The 24,710-nt window shown below is 36.4% G+C and overlaps 1 protein-coding gene across 1 annotated transcript in view; it reads left to right on the top strand.

The window, feature by feature from the left end:
* The window catches only part of LOC136142035 (melanoma-associated antigen B10-like), a 92,967-nt gene extending 70,157 nt beyond the window's left edge, over positions 1 to 22,810 (top strand). Inside the window, exon 2 of the mRNA XM_065900136.1 lies at positions 22,118 to 22,810. Coding sequence (XP_065756208.1) covers positions 22,118 to 22,810 — 693 coding nt within the window. The remainder of the gene's footprint in view (positions 1 to 22,117) is intronic.
* Positions 22,811 to 24,710: the final 1,900 nt, after the last annotated feature.

Genomic DNA, 24,710 nt, shown 5'->3' with positions numbered 1-24,710 from the left:
TGATGTAACATTTCTTTAGAAAGAAGAAAAATGGGGGATAAATTCCTTGAAATATTTTCTTGTAATATTTTATAAATCATTCAAGGTGGAGATTATTGGTAAAACGCCTAAAATGAAGATTCGAACTATCTTAAAAGAGACTAACAAGACAATACTTTTACACATTTCTATCCACATACATGAAGGTTCATTTAGAGCATGAAAATGTAAGCACTTCAAGGAAGATTAATAACTTTATATATCCTTTTTAATTTCACTGAAGTCAGTATCTGAGTGTATATATACAATCTCCTCTTTAAATACATGTGAAGAATCGATGTGCAGGGTGTGTAAACCATGACATAATGAAGCAGAAATGGCACTCAAATCGATTTTAGTATCTACCATATTACAGCCTAGCATGGTGTGTCATGATTGCAGATGGACGGGGAAACCACTGTAACCCGCCCTCTTGCTTGATGGACGCTTTTAATCCAAGGGATTCTCTGTTTGAGAAAAGATGAGAATACAACTGGGATGTTAAGAGAAGAGTTAAATCGTTTGCCACTTTTCCAGAGAATAGCTACAGATATGAATAGAGAGAGAAATTCCAGGGCACTCAGGGTGGAACGTCATTGGTCCTGAATTGCTCATGTCAGAATTGCTCAGGCCACACACAGATTCTAATTGCTGAGAATAGCAACAGCTTTAATAATGGAGGTTAATAATAAATGTACGAAATGGGATGGGCTGTTGATGTTCAAACCCACAATGAAAAGGCTCTTCCAAGTATTGGTACTGCTGCACTGGGATTGTTTTTTTGCAGTCATCCTCAAAAGTAAAAAATCACAACAGAATAATAATCTAATTTTTTAGAGGGGAGGGGATAGGCATAGTGGAAATTATACACAGCAAGAGAATTAAACAAGTGAAAATTAAGAAAGAAAAGAAAGGGCAACAGTGGATTATAGGAAAGAAGAAAGGGAGGGAAGGAAGGAGGGGGGAAGGAAAGAATGAACTAATATTCTTGGGATGATTATTGAATTTTGGACTCTTGGCTCTATACAAAGCAATTTAAAATTCTACTTAAAACTTTACACATAGCTCTCTAAAATATCTAATTTTATTTATGCAGTTTTTGTCTATAATTGGACTCTTCCACTAGTTAAGAAAGCTCTGTGAGGAAAAGACTTTGTCTTATTCATCCCTGTATCACCTGTGTCTAAAACAGAGTCTGACTCATTGAAGACCCCGAGGGAACATTTGCTAAATAAACAGTCTAACAAAATAGGAATTCTTTTCCAGAAAAGGTAATAACTGAAGGCTGAGCTGCTGGTGGCAGGATGCACAAGGGAAGAATTTTTCCACCAAAAAACTAAAAATCTGTGTAATTTTCTTCTATTTCTCCTTATTAAAGACTATTTTCATACACCTGATGTCCACTGTCAAGTTCAAGGTTCTATTATCCCTGAAAGAACAAGGTACGTTCTTGTCTAGGCTCTAGATATATTTAATTCTGTTACAAACTTCTAAGGTATCAATTCATATTTTTAAAATATATCTGATGCCCCCATAATTGAGAAGGTATTTGAGGGCAGAATATATTTCTTTCTTTCTTTTTTTTTGAAAAACACATGGTAGCCTCTTAACTGTTGTACCAATTAAAATTTCATCAATAATGTGAGAGAGTTCCTTTTTATAAGTAACTTATACATGCTGTCAGAAAAGAGGGCAAATGGAGTTATATTGAGAGAGCTGCAACAGTTAGATTAAGGAGACAAATAAAATTTGTGTAAACATTTGATAAATGGGAAAATCATAATGGCCTTTTCAGAATAACCATTTGATTTTTTGTGGGTATTATTTGAGTGAAATTAATGAATTTTCATTTGAGCATGTTGGCTTTTTACTCATAAAGGAAAAGCAATTCAACCGAATAGTCAAAAGCAAAACCTTTTAAAAATTTTACGTTCCAAGGGATGATTCAGCCCTCTTCTTTACTTCGTCACTTTGAACTAGGCTGCTTACATTTATCAAATTAACTAGATGCTTTACAAATCTTTGTATGTGCTGGATAAAACTGGCTGATGTCTGACGAACTATAGTCTACAATCTCCACATCAGTTGTTTGCAACATGCTTTGAGCTGAATTCTAATTTTCACTTCCCTATTTCTAATTTTTGATAATTGCACATTGCCTATCAATAATGTTCTCATTTAAACCCTTGCTGTAATAGATACATATATATCTAGTTCTTTTGCTCTTGTATAAGACATTGTGGCAGTTAATTCTATAGTCTAAGGACCATTTTGTAAAGAAATTTTGCTTGAATTGCTTATAAAATAATCCCCTTCTCAAACTTGATCGATAAACCTCTTGTTTTTCTAATTAGTTATTACATTGGCTCAAACAGCTTCCTAGAATCAATCTGTTCCTTTCTATTTCAGACTTCTGTGCCATCATTTCTTTAACTCTATCAGTCACCTCTGACTAATCTATCTTTATAATTCATACCCACAACCCTGAACTATTTCTCTGCCTTCTGACCTAACCTTTTCAATCTCTACTATCCTTTCCCTAGTTTAGGGAATCTGGAGGTAAGCCTGATATTTCAAAAATGATACTACTGGGCGTCCCTGGTGGCGCAGTGGCTGGGAGTCCGCCTGCCGATGCAGGGGACACGGGTTCGTGCCCTGGTTCGGGAGGATCCCACATGTCGCGGAGCGGCTGGGCCCGTGAGCCATGGCCGCTGAGCCTGCGTGTCTGGAGGCTGTGCTCCGCAACTGGAGAGGCTGCAACAGTGAGAGGCCCAAAAGATACTACCTCCCTTTGGTGGGACAGATTTAATAATTTTGTTATAAAATACTTTATGTTCTTTTTCCATTTTGTCCTCAGTTTGAGAATAATATGGCTTTTTGTTTGATCCATTTGTTGATACACTAAAGTCAAATTAAGTTATGCTTAATAAACCTGAAACTTTTATATGATTCAACGTGCCACAGTTGAGATTTATTGGTAACTGAGGACAAATTATCACATTAGTATATTTTATTCTTTCTAAATGCAATTTTATGTTATATGTCGTAAAATTCACTTTGTTGTGTACATTTTTATTAATTTTGGCACATTTGCAGAGTCATGTATCTACAGCCGAAGTCATGATACAGAACAGTTTTATCAAATCATAAACTTTCTTTATGGGTTTCCCTGGTGGCGCAGTGGTTAAGAATCTGCCTGCCAATGCGGGGGAAATGGGTTCGAGCCCTGGTCTGGGAGGATCCCACATGCCACGGAGCAACTGGGCCCGTGAGCCACAACTACTGAGCCTGCGTGTCTGAAGCCTGTGCTCCGCAACAAGAGAGGCCACGACAGTGAGAGGCCTGCACAAAAAAAAAAAAAAAAAAAAAAAAAAGAAAACTTTCTTTGTGCCTCTCCTTGATAGTCAACCCTTTCCTCTACCCTGAACCCCTAGCAACCACTGATCTACTCTCCATCCCGATAGCTTTGCCTTTTCCAGAACATCATATAAATAGAATTATTTAGTTTGTAGTCTTTTGACCTGGCTTTTTTCAGTTAGCAAAAAGCATTTGAGATTTATGAATGTTGTTGCATGTATCAATAGTTTTGTGTTTGGTTTTTTTTTTAAGTTTTATTGCTGAATACTATTCCACTGTATGGATGTACTACAGTTTGTTTATCTGTTCACTGGCTGAAGAACATTTGGGTTCTTTCCAGTGTTTTGTGATTATGAGTAAAGCTGCTAAAAACTTCCACATACATGTTTTTGTGTGAACATAATTTTTCTCTCTTTTGGGGGGAAGTGGGATTTCTGGGTCACATGGTATAGGTGTGTTTACCTTTAAAAGAAACTGTTTCTGCTTTCCAAAGTGATCATTTTGCAATTTATGAATGTTCAAGTTGCTCTGTATCCTCACCAGCAACTGCTGTTGTTTTTTAGGCATTCTAATAAACATTTGGTAGTATTTCATAGTGGTTTTAATATGAATTTTCTTAATGACCAGATAAAATGAACATCATTTTATCTGCTTATTTGCCATCCGTATACCTTCTTTGATTTAGTGTATATTCAAACATTTTGCCCATATTTTTATTGTGTTGTTTACTTTCTCTTTGATGAGTTTTGAAAGTTCTTTATATATTCTGTAAACAAGTCCTTTGCCATATAGGTGATTGACAGATATTTTTGCCCTGTCTGTGGTTTGTGTTTTCATTCTCTTAACAGTGTGTTTTGCTGTCTCAGGTCTTCTACCAATCTTTTGGGGGGAAGGTAGGGGAGCGAGGCCCATGGAGTAAGTTAGGTGTTAAGAGTGGGTCTGAACTCCCTCCCTATCTATGATCCCCAAGGGATCCACATACTCTTGCCAGTCTCTACTTGTCCTTTACCAATTTGTAAATAATTCCAGCTGAACTCTTCTTAGATTTTGGTCTAGTTGGCTACCCTGTGACTGAGGTCTCTTACGGATCTAAAAAAAGTTGTAAACTTGCAGTTTGTCCAGCTTTGGTTCTTGTTATAAGGATGGATTAATGTTTTTTTCAGCTCTCTACTTCCCACGTAGAAACCATAATTCTCCTCATTCTGTTTTTCATGTGACTTTTCATTTACCTAAGTTGGGGAAATATTATTAGAAACAAAAATCGTTTGTTAACCTAGAAAACCCCTCCACAAAGGTAGAAAAAGAGAAAGAAAACAGTTTTATTATTGAATGAGCATTAAACTGGAGTGTGATACATAGCACAGGCAATCTAAAAAGAATGCAAAGACAGAAAGAAATCTTACCCTTTTATACAACCAAGCAGATACAACCCATTATATACTTGCTCCCAAGTAAACAATAAACAATAACAAGCCTCAAGTATGAGGACTTGACAGCACCCTTTCTCACACAAAGTTCATCCAAAATTCACCTGGTAATTGGAGTGACCATTTGTGTTTGGTAATGGTCTTTATCCAAAAGAAAAAAAATTTCCTGGATCTTTATGACAGGAGCTAGGTTTGCAACTTAGAGACAGATACCAGCTAAACGTAGGCTCCTGTCCTCCGTGGAAACTGGGAGATAGGGGTACTATTTTCCTTGATGATTGCATTTCAAATCATGGCTCCCTGGTCCTTGAGGAAACATTACTGGGTTGTAGAACTAAAAAAAGGCTTACTTAGCTTTTGAAAAGATTTACATACACTTCAAAGAGGCAGAGAAAGATTTTATAATTACTGAAATTCTAAAGTAAATGTTTTAAGAAAAGGAAGGGGGAGGAGCCTGTTTCCCTGTTTGCACCAGGGAGAATTGATTTTTTTTTCTTATTTTTAATTTGTATTTTTTCTTACACCTGTAAACATCAGGAATGCAGCCCACAGAAAGGTTTACACAATATATTTAAATGCTTTGGTTTACTTGAGATTTACAACAATCCTGTGAGGCAAGCCAGAAAGTAATTATTTCTATTGGTCCAGTTTAGTAGATGAGGAAATTAAGATGATGAGAAGCCAGTTGAATTGTCCAATTACACACTTCTAAGAAGAAATAAAAGCAAGGCCTCTCAAATCCAGCTTCTCTGGAGTTGTCTCCAGTCCTGCCACTCTATACTACCTTCTCAAAAGCTTATATATTAATAATCCCAAGTTTATGTTTAGGATCAAAGAGTAAACACATGCACACTTCGCAGGTCTCAACAAACGTTTAGGATATGTAATTCAGCCATATTAAATGTACCCTTGATTGGTTCAGTTGACAAGTAATTTGGCTGAGAGCAAAAGAGCCAACAGAGTTAATATTTATTGATACATTTATTATCAATACACACATCTCACCTCATTTATGCCTTCAAAGAATATTTATTGAATGTCTATTATGTACCACATATCATTTTAGGGGCTGGGGAAGCAGTAATGAATCAAACTGATCAAGTCCCTGCCCACATGAAGCTTATATTCTAGTGGGTGGAAAAGAGAATAATACTTAACACTACATAAAATATGTATATATATACACAAAGTGATTGCAATGTATACAGTGTAGAAAACCAAAGACCAAAACAAGAAACAGGGGACAATATGTGTTAGGAGGATATAAGACCTTTTTTTTTTTTTTTTTGGCAAAGGCCTGAAGAAAGCTAAGAGTAAGCCATGATGATACCTAGGGAAAAAGCAAATAAATAGGGGAAAAATAAGTAAAATGTCCTTGAAGCAAGACTATGTTTGTGTATTCAAGTAACAGCAAAGAAGATATGTGACTGGTGCCGAGTCCAGGAGGAAAGAGAGGTGGAAGGGGCTAGGTTATTAAGAGCCTTGTAAGTAAGATCAGAAGCCTTTGTGTTTTGAGAAAAAGACGTTGATCAAACATTTAAAAAGTTCACTCTGGCTGAGAAGACACTATTGTGGGTCTAGGGCACCAGCATTGAGACCAGATAGGAAACTATTGCAATTCAGCTGAATTCATGGTACCAAATAGGGGGAAATATCCCTGCTTTATCTTATTGTTATAGTTTTTTTTTTTTATTGTTATAGTTTTAAAATTCACTTTTTTTCAAAATTTTTTAAAAAATTTATTACAGTGGTAATAGATTTATGATACCATGTAAATATAAAATATGGACTTTAATACATCAGAAGGGCATTTGCTTAGGAAACATTTCATTGACATTTCATGTAGAAAAATAACTTCACATTTGCCTAGGATAGGCTGAGACCATGACAGAATGAGTAGTAAGAGTGCTCCGAGCTGTGTTTTTCAAATAAGAATTTACTTGATAGTTTATCAAGTAGACAACATATGGAGAGAAAGATAGAGTCTGCACATCCAAATTCATCTTGTAGTAACATTTGCGATTGTGATTAAGGAGAGACGTACTGAAGTAAATTCCTATCTGCTTAAGAACTGACAAAACTTGATTTACATCTGTCAGTTTCTCAGTATTACTGAAATATGTATTGGTCCACTAACAAATTATTGCAGAATATCTTCCACAAATTCAGTAACAGTTTTCCTGCATGGTGTCCCTATTTTTATTTTAAATGTGGCAAATTATAGAATATATGATTCCTCAACTTTAGGATAGTCTTCAAATTCCTTTGCATGTTAAGTAAATTTATTCAAAGGGCTTTTAAGTCGCTTTATAATTTTACTAAGATCTGAAATACAATTTCTAGGCTCTTTCTACTTTATTAGTTTGAAATAACTAACTGAAGGCTTTGGAAGAAAAATCAGTATCTAAAAATGTTTTCCCTTTTTCTATTGTTAGAGTAAAACAAAGTGTTGAGATCTCTTTGTCACCTATAGATTTCTCATTACCCTCATAGCATTCCATTGTTTGCTACATCCTTAATTGAAGGACTGTTATAAACACTCATGATCATCAATCTTAGTAAGCTCATGTAATTTAACAGACTTCTTGTGGGGTAGTTGTTCCTCAAGAAAAAGTTGCTCTTTATTGTTCAGTTTATTTTCACATTAATGGTTGTTTGAGAAGCTGCATCTATTTGTTTCTTTTCTTTTCTGACAGCTTTTAGCTTCTCCTCCTTTTTGTATTTATTTTATTATTATTATTTAAAGAATCTAGATACTACCCTCATCTTTTACATAGAGTTAACAATAAGAATGACTAAGGTAAAGATGTCACTGACATCCCCATGACCACAACATAAATTCAGTCCAAATTAAAAGCCATCATCTTCCAGGCTTCCATTTCTTTGACCTACACCTAGGTATTTTTCTTTCTCATTTGAGTATACAAAGCCAACCTTCTTCACTTTCATACTCTTTTTCTAAGGCCATAAAAACTTAAGTCCCTATTCCATAAATACACTCATTCAACACAATTTATATGTAGAATATATGAATCAGTGGTATCATCAGAAAAGGCAAAGGAATATGCATTGAATCTTGGGATCAGATAACACTGAGAGCTATAATTAACCTTCCAGATTATTTATACCAGCAATTTTATTTTATTGGTAAGCAAATTCAAAGGTCTGAGAAGTTAAGCAGCGTACTTCAGGATACACAACAAAGTGCAAGTACTGAATTGGAACACTGGTATCTTGACTGCCATTTCGTGTTTCTGCTACTACACCACAATGATTTTCACCTACATAAGTAGTCATAGTAACAGTATAATGAAACAATACTTCAAAAAGGAGAATTAAGATTATGTTGATGATAATTATATTACTAACCTGCTTGGATATGCCATTCTTTCTTTCATCCAAATTACTAAAACAGAATACAAAGCACTTAAAAAGATACAACTGCTATATTATAGTAACTTACAAAGAAGAAATGACCATGGTTATAATATAAATAATTTCCAGAAATGTACCTAATTATGGAACATTTTCAGAAAGTAAGCATTTGCTTCATAAAAAATTAAGTGGCAAGGTTTTCTCTGATTTAAAAGAGAAGAAATCAAAGGAGGTCAGGAAAAGTTGAATATGCACTTTTATTTTTGTTTAAAGGAGAGTAAAAATTTTAAGTGGATACTTTATGTGAATTTTTAATGTAGAAAGTTATAGAGGCATAAAGAGTTCTAAGAGAGAATCAAATAAAAAGGTAATTCAACAATGAACCCCGTTTATTACATTGTTACTATGTAACAGATGTTTCCTGGCTCTGGGTGGTAAAAGAAAATAAGACCTAGTTTTGGATCTTAGGAATCTCAAGACTAATATTAAAACAAATTTATACTATTTAGTAAACTACAATATAGGTAGAAATATATGTAGAAAACATGATACAGACGAAGTACAAAAAAGGAATTTGTTTGCTCGACCCATCAATGTCAAGAAAGGCCCTGCCAAGAAATGATGACTAATATTGGTGTCAAAAGTTAAGAGTTCATCATAGAGACATGAGGAATATTATATCTCAGCAGGGGAAGCAGTCTGTTTAATGGTTTGGGGACATCAAACAACATGACATGTTTGAGCAAGGGCCAAAATTTTTCCTTTTGGATTATGCTTAGAATGTTTCAGGAGATGAGGATATAGAATTAGATAGAGAGCAGGACTTGGGAAGCCTTACTCTACATAACACATCAAACAGCTTTTTCATAAGAAATGAAACATACGGAGAAAAAGAAAAACAAAAGAAATGTACAAATCTGGGTTTGTTTTGGTGAAATCTGTTGAAGCAAACCTCAGGATCATGATCTTATATATATTGTAGTGAAAAGTAATGCTTTGGGAAAGACAGAAAATCATCCACAATCGCATCATCATTTACCTTGACTTCTTGAAAGGTAGTAGCATCACACTCCCCTCTACATGCCCCTTCTCACTTTCGTTTCCATGAAGAGCCCCTCACTCCAACTTTTCTTCCTAGATATCTAAGCTCTTTGCTGCCATCATGCCCATAACTTTGTGACTTGAGGATGTAGTGGGATTGTAAAAAATTCCTCAGCAAATAGTAGTGCAGCCAGGGAAAGAGGAATGGGCAAATCAGTTAAGTCAGGGGAGAAAATAGTATGGTTAAAGGCAAGGCAAATTGAATAGGAGACTCATGTTTAAGTTGAGGAAAAATGAGGAGAAAGACACAGTGATTTGTGTGAAAAAGACTAGAGGACTAGGGTCGAAATTAAAACCCTTAGAGCTGAATTTTAAACTAAATGTACAAAGTAATTTGAAGCAAAGCTAGTGGAGCAAAATATAGCAAAGAGTCCAAATTGTGCCTTTTCATAAGAAAAGGTCATGAACCAGTGGTATTTTCTTTGTAATAGGAACCCTATAGGAAATCTAAGATCAATGCTGGATGTAGGTTTACTTGCATTAAACATGCTGATTCTACACTATTTTTGAAAGGTTAAGAAAACATGTGAGGAGCCCAATACAATGAAAAGTGTTTGCATGATTTCTTTTTTGAACCTGAAGAGGCTGAAGCAAACCCTAGACTGAATCTGTAAGATGATAGTTGTAGCAGACACAGATGGCATCCCACCTCTCACCTTTACCATCTTGATTCATACTTGTGAACTTCAAACTGCCAACTCTTAAATTTATGTGTGTGTGTTGTTTTTTTTGGCCCTTGGGGCTTGTTTTGCAGCTAGACAGCAGACCAGAAATTATAGGCAATTAATAGCTCCCAGGACAGCTACATATAAAAGAATGAAATTACAACACTCCCTAACACCATACACAAAAATAAACTCAAAATGGATTAAAGACCTAAATGTAAGGCCACACACTATCAAACTCTTAGAGGAAAACATAGGCAGAACACTCTATGACATAAATCACAGCAAGATCCTTTTGGACCCACCTCCTAGAGAAATGGAAATAAAAACAAAAATAAACAAATGGGATCTAATGAAACTTCAAAGCTTTTGCACAGCAAAGGAAACCATAAACAAGACCAAAAGACAACCCTCAGAATGGGAGAAAATATTTGCAAATGAAGCAACTGACAAAGGATTAATCTCCAAAATTTACAAGCAGCTCATGCAGCTCAATATCAAAAAACAAACAACACAATCCAAAAATGGGCAGAAGACCTAAATAGACATTTCTCCAAAGAAGATATACAGATTGCCAACAAACACATGAAAGAATGCTCAACATCATTAATCATTAGAGAAATGCAAATCAAAACTACAATGAGATATCATCTCACACCAGTCAGAATGGCCATCATCAAAAAATCTAGAAACAATAAATGCTGGAGAGGGTGTGGAGAAAAGGGAACACTCTTGCACTGCTGGTGGGAACGTGAATTGGTACAGACACTATGGAGAACAGTATGGAGGTTCCTTAGAAAACTACAAATAGAACTACCATATGACCCAGCAATCCCACTCCTGGGCATATACCCTGAGAAAACCATAATTCAAAAAGAGTCATGTACCAAAATGTTCATTGCAGCTCTATTTACAATAGCCAGGAGATGGAAACAACCTAAGTGTCCATCAATAGATGATTGGATAAAGAAGATGTGGCACATATATACAATGGAATATTACTTAGCCATAAAAAGAAACGAAATTAAGTTATTTGTAGTGAGGTGGATGGACCTAGAGTCTGTCATACAGAGTGAAGTAAGTCAGAAAGTGAAAAACAAATACCATGTGCTAACACATATATATATGGAATCTAAAAAAAAAAAAAATTCTTCTGAAGAACCTAGGGGCAGGATAGGAATAAAGAAGCAGATGTAGAGAATGGGCCTGAGGACATGCGGAGTGGGAAAGGTAAGCTGGGACAAAGTGAGAGAGTGGCATGGACATGTATACACTACCAAATGTAAAATAGATAGCTAGTGGGAAGCAGCCACATAGCACAGGGAGATCAGCTCGGTGCTTTGTGACCACCTAGCGGGGTGGGATAGGGAGGGTGGGAGGGAGACGCATGAGGGAGGAGATATGGGGATATATGTATAGCTGAGTCACTTTGTTATAAACTAACACACCATTGTAAAGCAATTATACTCCAATAAAGATGTTAAAAAAAAAGAATGCTAAGTGGTAAATTTTGAAATCTAATTTTATATTTAATATTTCAAAAATCTCCCTGTAACCAAAGGCTACCCCCATTAGAACAGTGGTAAGGATTCAGGTGTTATTATATTTCACTGATTCCTTCTTTACAGGATATTAGAGAATATAAAATATGCTTCATCAGAGAAGGAAATGGATGCTTATTATTGTGCCATTGACAAGCTGAGAACCTTGGGGTCAGAGCAATCAAGAACATCTACCTGTCACATACTAATGGTAAGTGTGTGTAAAATGTAAGAGGAAGGAAGATTTTTCCTAACCCTATAGCTTTCATTATATTCACCTATCTGTCCTTTATATCTTTGATTAATTCCATTTAGGGGCACATAGATGTTTTCACAGACAGTTTATTTTGATACACAAAATGGAAAAACAAAGGACCTTTTTTCATTTTGCTTAAGCTTTAACTTCTAATTGAAGAAACTCACCTGGAATAAGCTTTACAATAGTGAGTACATTTTGTGAGTCAATTGTCACTTAAAACATATAATTCCTGAAACAAATTGGTTTACATGGGCTTTAATTTTTGTCCTACTGTTTACTTTCTCCCAATAAAATATGCACCAGATGGATGTTAAGAAAATGGATTGAGTGAGACAATACATTTTTGCAAAGGTGATTTCTCCTCAAGTAAATCCGTTCCTATTACTTCACCAAAAGTTTATGTCTAAGGTGGAGAAAATCAACTATACAAATGACTAACTATTAAACAGAACATATAATGTTTAGGGACAATTCTCTATGGGTCACTTGCAATTCTGCGTATCTTGTGAGGCAATGGCTGCCCTTTGTCTGATCTTTTCAACAAAGTCTGTGTATCAAACAGCCTTGGAAGTTATAAATAATGTCTCCAGAGCAGGGGGGAGGCATGCTTTCTGCCCATTATACAAAATTCAGGTTTCCTAAGCACAGGGCTCCTTTCCTGCAATGCAACTCACTGTATGTTCTGGTGTCACCTGGACCTCTCCATGTCACTCTCTGGTTACTGGGACTTGGGTAACCAGTGTAAGAAAATGCATATACTCTGGCTACTACTATTGCTTTGAGTAATAACGTTCTTTATCTCTTACCCAAGCGTCTTGTGTTTTCTGCCAGCATCCATGAAACTGTGACAGGCTAACTTGTTAGCTTGCAAGAAGAATAAAAATCTTAGCTTCTTCACAGCTCTTGACAGCAACCAAATACCTCTGTTTTCCTATTTGCAAAAAAAATATAACAAAATTAGCCTTTAAAATAGCATTTAAGGGCTTCCCTGGTGGCGCAGTGGTTGAGAGTCCGCCTGCCGATGCAGGGGACACGGGTTCGTGCCCCGGTCTGGGAAGATCCCACGTGCCGCGGAGCGGCTGGGCCCGTGAGCCATGGCCACTGAGCCTGCGCGTCCGAAGCCTGTGCTCCGCAATGGGAGAGGCTGCAACAGTGAGAGGCCTGCGACCGAAAAAAAAAAAAAAAAAGCATTTAAAATTTTCCTTTTGCTCCTATTTTTGTTTTAATATGTATCATAAGTCTGAATTTCTTCAAATCATTTAACTAGCTTCAAATATATGATTAAAATGTGAGATATGTAACATGATGAAGAGTGAAACTGTAAATCAAGGAATATAGTTTTGATATCAGTTATTTATGAAAGTGACGCTACAACCATTTTAACTTGTCTCCTTGTAGCACTGTTTTCTTTTTTAACAGAACATCAAATTCACTGAGGTTAAGTAATGATGATAAAATTGAACTCCCTATTGTTACATATACATTATTTTTACTTGTTTATATCCATATTTTTTACTTTAAATGTTGTCAGAACTGTAAGAATAACATATGTGTATATATTACACAGGTATATATTATTTAGATCTAAATTTATATACATTTCAGTATTATTTATATACTTATGTTATATATAAATTTATATATTTTTATTAACATACATTTGAGGAATATGTGTGAATATTTAAGCCACATCACTATAAGCTCCTTTGCTAATTACTTATCTAAACCTGAATTTCTTCTGTATTTAAGCAGAATAAACAATTTAAAATTGTAGGCAACAAATTAATTCTACTCATAATCTGCATTGATTATCTTATATACTTATCTAAAATAGTTGTACACAATGTTTGTATGGTGTTATATGCAAGAACATGGGGGAAACAAAGGTATTTAACTACTGAAAAATTTCATGACTTTCTGTCATAGGCTTTTGTCCTATCCCCTTCCCCATGTATTTTCTCTTTTGAATTTTAAGTACTGCACAATTTCAAACATGTGCTCCTATGGAGAAGAAGGGACATGCAGTTTTACATCCAGGTGTGATGCAACAGATATCATCACTGAGTTCTGTATACACAGAACAGTATTACCAGTTCCATGTCATAGTTATCTATACTACTATAGTGCTTGCTAGAGCAGGGAATATCTTCTCCCTGGATTTCATCAGCATCAGGATTAATTTGCTGGCCTCAGTGTTGACCAGGATACTGGTGCTGGTGGGGTTAGAGATCTGGACATCATCACAAAGCTATTTCTATCACCAAACAAGGACTACCCTAAAGAATAGGCACAGTTTTAGTAAATCATTTTTATGCAGTTGCACTTGATGTCATTACGGGAAACTTGGAAGCTAGAATTAGAGGACATTTTTGATCCTTTAAGAAACTTTCCTAGCTCAGCAGACTATGAATACTGTTAAATCTCTTTCAGAGATAGTATCAGCATGATGGCGTACTTAGGATTGGACCCTAAAAACCCATATAAGTCAACATGAAAAAAGATTTTGGACATTCACTACAGTGCTATCAGTTTGAGAATGTTTGACGTCTGTGCTTCCTCTTCTATTATTCCTGTTTTTAGATTAGAAACTCGAGAAAGGCAATGCTAACATTTGTTCCTAATTGCTAGGCAGTATGCTAAAAAATAAAGATAAGCAGAAAATAAAACAAAAATGTTGATGGTTGTTATATCTAAGTTATATGATGATAGAAGTATTTTTTTTGTTCTTTAAAGCTAATTCTATATTGCCAAAAATCACAACTCATTCTCGAGCCTAATCCCTGGAGACAGATGTAAAAACAGAATTCATAATTGGTTAAGTCTTAAAGACTGGGGCAGAGATTAAGAATATGGTGAATATTAGCACATGAGATACTGTCCTAAGACGCTGGGTTTTTGCTGATGGGTAGAGGGTCACTGATGAGATATGGAGTTTAGGGATAACGGAAGTAGTAGAGATGGGGTAGGGATGCCTGTTACATGAATTACTTGCTAAAATAAGTTAGATCTTAATAGCTGGTTTGTGGTTAAAAAAATGTGAATATCAAAATATGATCTACATGAGAATGACCATATCAAATGCCTAGGTAAAGCCCAGTGATCAATATGGTGAGCAGTCTCAAAGAGAAGTAGTCTATTTTGAGCAAAATACCACCGACCTGTGAAATGAACAGTCAAAAAGCTTATCTTTCTGTAACAGGGTATAGATAATATACAAATATCTCACACACTACATCTGACTCTCTTCTTTGGGGCTTATGCCTTGAGGCCACATAAACGTGTTTGCCATAAGTTAGTTTATTATTCTCTTTCATTTTAAGTAACTTATTGAATATTTCCTGTACTTTTATGGTAATTTTACAGTAATTTGCTTCCATTATGGTAATAATGAACGTTTATCAGCAACACTGTAAATAGTTAAACTACCTACATTTTTTTTTAACAGTCTGGCTTCAAAAATTGCTCACCTAGAACTTATCTAGCCTTAATTACAAAGCAATGTTACCTTGTTCTTTTTGTTATTGTGATATTTTGGATTGGGTTAATTATGACCAACAAATATTAGGAATCGATTCTAGATGAAGGAGTAAGATGGGCTCTGAAATGTCTAAGAGATAGAAAGATCAGTTGAAGGATGTATATACAATATCATCACAGCCATGTGAAAAGGGAATTCGCATGGAAAATTACTCAAATACTTGGTGTATACAAAGCTAAGAAGGATTACGTAATACTTAACTTATGCTTCACCAATGCATTAAATAAAGTGGATAATTAAACATTATCAGTAAAACTTGGGTATTCCTGTTTTCTTAAAGTTCATGTTGTTCTATTCTGAATCATATCGTATTCTTATAATTCTTATACAATATTCATAGAGGCTATTCACAAAACCTAAATGTACAAATGCATACACATATGTAACCCATCCCCATCAAGATATAGTATTATTCCACCACCTCACAAAGATCAGTCATGCCTTTCCCAGCCAATTCCAATAGACCACCTCCACATCATTCCTCTTAAACAGTTCTGATTTCAACTATAGATTGGATTGGCTCATTCTAGAATTTTTAACAGCTTTATTAAGGTGTAACTGACATACAATAAACTGCATATATTTAAAGCACAAAATTTGATAAATTTTGGCATATGAATACATTCACGTAACAACCAGCACAATCAACATAATGAATATATCCATCACCCCCAAAAGGTTCCTCATGCTCCTTCGTAATCTTTCACATCCCTCCCAGTCCACAGGCAACCACTGAATGATACTCTTTACGTCACTATACATTCGTTTTCATTTCCTAGAATTGCATATAAATGAAATCATACAGTATGAGTTATGTTGTTATGTGTTATGTTCTTTCACTCAAAATAATTATTTAGAGAGTCATGTATGTTATAGCATGTATCAACAGTTTGTTCCATTGTATGTATACACCAAAGTTTGTTTATCTATCCCTCTGTTGATGGACATTTGAGTTCTTTCCAGTTTTTCACTATTACAAATAAAGATGCTATGAACTTTCATATAAACATCTTTGCATGGATATAAGCTTTCATTTCTCTCAGGTAAATACCTGGTGGTATAATAGCTAGGTCATGTTGCAGGTATGTGGTTAACTTTTTAAGAAACTGCCAAACTGTTCTCCAAAGTGGATGTACCAACTTACATCCTCACCAGCAGTCTCTGAGAGTTCCTTCACATCCTTGGCAATACTTGGTATGAGCAGTCTTTTTACTGTGCATATTCTGATATGTGTGTAGTGGTATCTCATTGGGATTTTAATTTTTATTTCCCTAATGATTAATGATGTTGAGCATCTTTTCACGTGCTTCTCTGTCATTCTTAACTGTCTTTCAGTGAACTGTCTGTTTAAACCTTTTGACCATTTATATTGGGTTATATGTTTTCTTATTATTGAGCTTTAAAAGTTCTTTATAAATGCTGGGTAGCTTTTTACCATATATATGTTTTGCAAATATTTTCTCCCACTCTATTAGTTGTCTTTTCGTTCTCTTAGCAGTGTCTTTTTGAAGAACAGATGTTTTTAATTCTGGTGGAATCCAATTTATCAATTTGTTCTTTTATGAATTGTCCTTTAGAAGCAGTATCCAAAAAATCTTTGCCTAGCCCAAGAACCCAAAGGCTTTCCCCTACGTTTCCTTCTAGCAGTTTTATAGTTTTGGATTTTACATTTAGATCTGTGATCCATTTTTTGTTATTTTTCTTGTACAGTGAAAGTAATGGATCAAAGTGTGTGTGTATATTTCCAATTGTTCCAGTATCATTTTTTGAAACGACTATCTTTTCTTCACTGAATTGCCTTTGTACCACTGTTGACAATCAGTTGTTTATATATGTTAGAGTCTATTGCCAGTTTTTCTATTCCGTTCCATTGAGCTATTTGTCTATCTTTACAAAAATACCACATTGTCTTGATTATCATACTTTATAATGTCTTGACATGAGGTAGTGTCAGTCCTCCAAATTTCCTTTTCTTTTTCGAAGTCATTTTGGCTATTCTTGTCCATTGTATTCCCACATAAATTTTAGAGTATATCAATTTCTTTAAAAAAAATAAAGGCCTTCTGGGATTTTGATGGAGATTTTGTTGAACCTAGAGATATTTGGGGGAGAACTGACAACTAAATGGTCTCATTTTCCAATCTCTAACTCCTTTATTTCATTTATTTCCTTTTACTGAGCTGGCAGGTGTCTCTTTTACAATGTGGAATAAAAAATAGTGATAGTAGCTATTCTTATCGAATTCCCAATTTCCAGTAGTTTTCCACTAAGTATGATGTTTGCAATGGAGGGTATTTTTTTGGTAGATATCCATTATCTAGTTTGATAGCATCTCTTTTTATCATGAATCAATATTGATTTGTATAAAACAATTTTCTTTATCAACCTGTATATTTGTCTCATTTAATATGACATTGTGTTATGCCAGCCCTATACTTATTTGTCCTCAGAGTCACTCCTTACTCTTTCTTTGCTCTGCTCTGTAGTGTTTTGGAGATAACTCCCGCAGGCTGCAGCTCCTAGGTTCTCCAATATTTGGCTACTATCAAGGATCGGGCAACAAGGACACCAGCAGATTATAGTCCAGGAGGAGAGAAACAGTCAGACATTTTCTCCTTCTCCCTTTCTCTCTCTGAATCAAGTGGCTTCTCCTTCAACGGTTACATCTTCTCTATGACTCTAGCCCCCAATATGTTGGTTAACCATGGTTCTGGATCCTGCTGACCCCAACTCCCAGTCTCCAGTAACACTACCTCGTCTCTTTGTCTCTCTATCCTAAAGATGGGAGTGATTTCCTCAAGTTGCGAAGTATTGGTTTTCCTGACTCTATTCTGTTTGGCTTCTCCCATTATTTGAGTAACCAATTTCTTGCATTAAATTCTACCTGAGTTATCGATTGAAAGTAACTTCTGTTTTCCTGAATGATCTCTGACAGTTGCATTTGTAATTATTTTGTTTGATTTTCTAATGTGAAACTCTCCTTTCACTCCTAGGAAAAACTCAATTCAGTCATAAGCAGTTAAATGTGTTCAAGTCCCTTATATCATATATAACCAAAACAAAACAAAGCAAAACACCCACTGGGACCCTGAAACCTCTCTAAATAATTCTCTGCTTCTCTCCTCCTCTTCACATCCTTCTCCAAAATAATTTTCTCCACTTACTAGTATTTGTGTGTGTTTGCATGTATATGTGTGTGTGTGTATGTATATATATGTATATAGATATTCAAAAAATTCTAAGAACATAAGGAATACAGAGACATTCAGCTTGTAAAAAATTCCAGCACTACACATAAAGCTCTATTAGCATTACTTGTGGGAAACACCCCAAGTGGTACTCAGAGGGATATTTATAGCCTTAAATAAATTTATTTTAAAAATAATGCAACTGCTATGGAAAACAGTATGGAGGTTCCTCAAAAAACTAAAAATATAACTACCATATGATCCAGCAATTCCACTTCTGGGTATTTCTTGGAAGAAAATGAAAATGCTAACTTGAAAAGATATATGCACCCCCATGTTCATAGCAGCATTATTTACAATAGCCAAGATATGGAAACAACCTAGATGTCCACCAATGGATGAATGGATAAAGAAAATATCATATATATATATGTATGTATATATATATACATAATGTAATATTATTCAGCCATAAAAAGAAGGAAATCTTGCCATTTGCAACAACATGGATAGACCTTGAGGGAATTATGCTAAGTGAAATAAGTCAGACAGAGAAAGGCACTTATATGTAGAATTAAAAAAAAAAAATGAACTCAGTGATACAGAGAAACTACTGGTGGTTGCCAAAAGCAGGGGGTGGAGAGTGGGCAAAATGGGTAAAGGTAGTCAAAAGGTACAAACTTCCAGCTATAAAATAAATAAGTCCCGGGGATGTAATGTACAGTATGGCAACATGGTTAATAATACTGTATGTGTATATTTGAAAGATGCTAAGAGGGTAGATCTTAAAAGTTCTCATCACAAGAAAACTTGTAACCATGTGTGGTGATGGGTGTTAACTAGACTTATCGTGGTGATCATTTCACAATATATACAAAAGTTGAATCATTATGTTGTATACCTGAAACTATTATGATGTTATATGTCAATTATAACTCAGTTTAAAAATAAAATCCATTGAAGAGAATAGAAAGCATAGAGACCATAGGAATAAGAAATTAGGGAAAAGAACAGGCTAATTTGAAAAAGAACTAAAACAATATCTGGAAATAAAAATATAGTTATTGAAATTAAAATCCCAATGGACAAAAAAATTAGAAATATTTAAAACATGCAAAAAATTTCAAGAAACTAGAGGAGCACCATATTAAACCCCCCAAAAGAGAATGTATGAAATAGTGTAGAAATGATTAATTAAAAGACAATGAAAAAAAAAAAAAAGGGCTTCCCTGGTGGCACAGTGGTTGAGAGTCCGCCTGCCGATGCCGGGGACACGGGTTCGTGCCCCAGTCCGGGAGGATCCCACATGCCGCAGAGCTGCTGGACCCGTGAGCCATGGACGCTGAGCCTGCGCGTCTGGAGCCTGTGCTCCGCAACGGGAGAGACCACAACTGTGAGAGGCACGCGTACTGCAAAAAAAAAAGTCCTCTTGACCCATATTTCTGAATATCTCTGGTCGTGTTTTCAAAACCATCAGGGCTCCTGCCTGATATATCATGCCCCTTTAGATCCTAAGGCTATGACATGCCTCGGGGCCAAAAAACCAAAACATAAAACAGAAGCAGGGCTTCGCTGGTGGCGCAGTGGTTGAGAGTCCGCCTGCCGATGCAGGGGACACAGGTTCGTGCCCTGGTCCGGGAGGATCCCACATGCCGCAGAGCGGCTGGACCCGTGAGCCATGGCCGCTGAGCCTGCGCGTCTGGAGCCTGTGCTCCGCAATGGGAGAGACCACAACTGTGAGAGGCGCGCGTACCGCAAAAAAAAAAAAAAAAAAAAAAAAAAAGACAATGAAGCCAACTAACAAAAGCCTACTCTTTGAAAACGCTGATATAACTGACAGTTTTATAGTTATCATCAATTACAAAAGAAAGAAACAGAAGTAAGTGATATTAGTTGAATAATATTATACAAAATATAGGTGCAGAAGGAATTTAAATATTCTAAGAGAACAGTATAAATATTACCAAATGGAGGACAAGGATAGGTTTCTACATAAATATATATTTCATCTAATAAATTCAGAAGGAATAATAGAAAGAGAAAATTAACATTGTGTAACTCTCAATTAGTTAATGGATAAATATGCTAATCTTCAAAGACTGCAAACATCAACACAAATGGAGACAGACATTAGGTTCCTAGTAATAAAAGTGCACAGTATCACCTATGGAGCAGTCTTTCCAGAAGAAGAAAGAAAACAAAGAGAAAAAAGTTAAACCTTAATCTGATCTAACTTCAACCGATTTAAAGAAATACAAGGGGAGAAGGACACCAGTGTTGGCATCAGCAAAATCCAGGCCATACGAAACTGGACTGAACATAAGATGAGGGTTTTTTCCCCCTGAACAACAGCAACAAAATGACAAGGAAAAAGAAGTAATGTATCTATTGGAGAGGGGGGAGGATAAGATCTATAAATTAATGGACATAAAAAACAATGACAATGAACAGACTTTACTTGACTCTAATTCAAGGATAAAACATTTAAAAAATATGTCAGGTAAATGTGAAAAGTAATTGGACATTTGATGATATCACAGAGTTAGTTTTTTTAAGGTAGAATATGTATAATCCTACCATATAAGGTTTATATTTCATAAAGAGTACTTATCTTTTGGAAACCGGCACTGACATATTTAAAGATGAAATGGTATTATATCCAGGATTTGTTTCTCATTATTTCAGTGGCAGAGATTGGAGTACCTATGGGTATAAATGGAACCAGACTGACTATGTATTGATAATTGTTGATTCTAATGTCAGATGTGTTGGTTTTACTACACTAGTCTCTCTATGTTGTATATGTTTGAGAATTTCTCCAATGAAAAGAATATACATGTTGCCATTAAATTTGAAACCCCAATGAAAATAGACCATTATTTAGAAAAAATATTAATTACCCAATTGATCCAAAAAAATAGAAAACTGTAATTGAGAAATACAAACTGAAACTCTCCTCAAAGCTCCAGCCACCTTCAAATGTTTCAGGACAAGGCAGTTCTGCCATATAATAAGCAAAAAATGAACCATTATCTTATGTAAACACATCCAAAGCATACAAAAAGATGGGAAATCTTTCAACTCATTTTCCCAGGCTAGCTCTCCTTGATAAGAAAACCAGCTGAGGACACCCCGAAAACAGAATACTTGAGCCAAGCTCACCCACACACGCAAAGATCCTAAATAAACCCATAGAAGTTTCAATACAGCAGTGAATTAAATGTAGAAAAACGAGGCTGAATCCAAGAAATGTAAAGATGATATAACATTAGGAAAAAACTGCCTAAAATATTACCACATTAACAGATAAAATTTTAAAACGCTTTGACCATGTACTGAAATGCAGAAAAAGCTTTTGAAAAGAACTCAACACTAATGCATAGTAATACCATTTAGCAAACTGACATTAGAAGGGAATTTTCATTTCCTAAAATCTACAGCAAAAGAACTGAAATGTGAAACGCAAAGTGTTAGTAGCATTCCCGTTAAGGTAAGGAAGAAGACACAGCAAGCAGTATGCTACCAACTCTACTGTTCAACACTGGACTGGAATGCATAGCCAGAGGATAAGAATACAAAAATAAATAAATGTTAGGACTATTAAAAAGAAACAAAAGTTATTCGTTGTAAATTTGATCATCATTTTAGAAAATCCAAAGGATTTTGTACAAGTATCAAATGAAAGAGCCCGTTACCAAGGCGGATATGTTGAGAAATATAATACAGATGTACAAGAATCACTTCTATAAGATCCTCAGGAAAGCCTCTGAGCATTTGGAGCTAGTCTTTGGCCTTGACGTGAAGGAAGTGGATCCCAACAGGAATACTTATGTCCTTGTCAATAAACTGGAACTAAGCTATGATGCAAAGCCAAGTGATGACAGAGAGGTTCCCAAGACTGGTGTGCTGATGACTGTTCTGGGCGTGATCGTCAGGAAGGGCAACTGCGCCACTGAGGAGCAAGTCTGGGAATTGCTGAATATAATGGGGTTGTATGCTGGGAGGAATAACTTCATCAGTGGGGAGCCCAAGAAGCTCATCGCCAAAGATTTAGGGCAGGAAAGGTACCTGGAGTACTGCCAGGTGGCCAACGGTGATCCGCCATGCTCTGAGTTCCTGTGGGGCCCGAGAGCCCACACTGAAACCAGCAAGATGAAAGTGCTGGAGATTCTGGCCAAGATCCATGATACGGTCCCCACTGCCTTCCCACCCCACAATGAAGAGGCTTTGAGAGATGAGGGAGAGAGAGCCCGAGCCAGGGCTGCAGCCAGGGCTGGCACTGCTGCCCTGGCCAGCGCGCGCTCCAGGGCCATAGCCAGCAGCTTTTCCTGCCCTGAGTGAAGGCTGAGGAAGATTATTTAACATGTTCAAAGAGAACAGTTAATGTTCTCATTAGTGGAAGGTTGGGGCAGGGCTGGAGAAAACAGAGTATATAACATGTCTGTGCTCCTGTTCTATGTAGTAACTTGGATAAATTTGCCTAAATGTTGCTCCTTTTAGTAGAAAGTTTAAGTAGCTTCAGAGTCTGAGTTTATGAATGATGTAAATCAGACATTTATTGATGTTTATGAGGTTTAAGAGTAAGAGTTTTACTATTTTATAGAATTGGGAAATTTTCCATCTCATTTAGTTATTTGGAACAAGATAACATGTCATTGGGTTAGGCATTTCCTTGGAAATGTGAAAAGAAATCAGCAGTAAAATGGTTGGGATCAAGAAATAGAGGAGAAAAAGTAAAAGGCGATAAATATTTGCATTCCCTTATCACGTTTAGTCTGTTGTTCTGTAAAATTAAGAGATATATACTTGGATGTGCTTACTTTATTCAAGAATGTAGAATTAATTACATCATAAGAAATTAGACCTCTTGCACACTGTCTCATCTATTTCTCAAACATTCCATGAGCATCTGCTCTTTGGCAGGCTCTGGGCTACTACTGGGAATGTCAGGAAAAACAAGACCAACTGTGCCCATAGAATTTTAGAGTCTAGGAACAGCTGTAAAGTAAGGAAGATAATGAGATACACCCTAAGACCTAAGGACAGGTCAAAAGGAGGAGAGGACATAGGAGGATCCAGAAGAGAGCAGTCAAGTGCAAATGCCCTGAGGCCAGTGGGTTTGGGAAGTGGCAAGTCCTTCAGTGTGAGTGAGTGCTGTGGTAAGCTGGGAGGCGGGTCAGATGAGGCTGTGGGAGTGGTGGGCAAGGGCCAGACCCTCAGAAGGTGTGTCCAGAGTTGAGAGACTAAAGCCTGAAATGGAAAACTTCTAGCAGTTACGTTTGAGTCATGGATAAACCAGAGAAAGTTCTCCACCTGGGATAAGAATGGAAGGTGACCTACATCCTTTCCAGTGTCCTTTTCCCAGTGCAGTTGAGCACAGCACATGAACTATGTGTTTTATGCTCATCATCCCCAGGGAATTTCTGAGAAATAGGGGTGATCATCTATGACATGCGTGTGGTCAGAAGCCACCATGCTAGCAATCTTTGCTCTGGCCTGGGAGAGACAGAGTCCACTACATTTGAAGTTCATCTTATTTAGGTTGTCTTGTGTGTAATTTGGCAAACTCCAGGTTAGGGCTAGATTTTTTTTTTTTTTTAGGGCTAGATTTTTAATGGGACTGAAATAAATGAAAATAGAGGTGGTTTGAATGGAAGGACAGTTGGAAGGGATGGAAGGAGTTGGTGCTTGACACAAATTCTGGAATCCCTAAGTTCCACCTGGGGGAGATTCCCCTAGACACACAATAAATAACAAAACCTCAAAAACTTATGTAGTAAGTAATTTAGTTTTACTTGCTAAGCATCATGTTAGCTAATATGCCATATCATAGGGTGCCCCATATTCTCTGATATCTCTTGGATTAAGAAAATCACAGAGGGCTTCCCTGGTGGCGCAGTGGTTGGGAGTCCGCCTGCCGATGCAGGGGACGCGGGTTCGTGCCCCGGTCTGGGAGGGTCCCGCGTGCCGCGGAGCGGCTGGGCCCGTGAGCCATGGCCACTGAGCCTGCGTGTCCGGAGCCTGTGCTCCGCAACGGGAGGGGCCACAACAGTGAGAGGCCCGCGTACAGCAAAAAAAAAAAAAAAAAAAAAAAAAAAGAAAATCACAGAGCAGATTTTGGTAGGGTCTGGGGTCAAAATAATAACAGTAATAACTGCGAATCATGAAAAGACTCAATACTTGCCAGACACTGTGCCTGGTGCTTTCATACATTACATACATCCCAGGAGTCCTACACAGC

Source organism: Phocoena phocoena, chromosome X (assembly GCF_963924675.1).
Source record: "Phocoena phocoena chromosome X, mPhoPho1.1, whole genome shotgun sequence".
Lineage (NCBI taxonomy): Eukaryota > Metazoa > Chordata > Mammalia > Artiodactyla > Phocoenidae > Phocoena > Phocoena phocoena.
The sequence above is the reverse complement of the archived record's forward strand: the minus strand, read 5'-3'. Positions and strand labels throughout refer to the sequence as shown.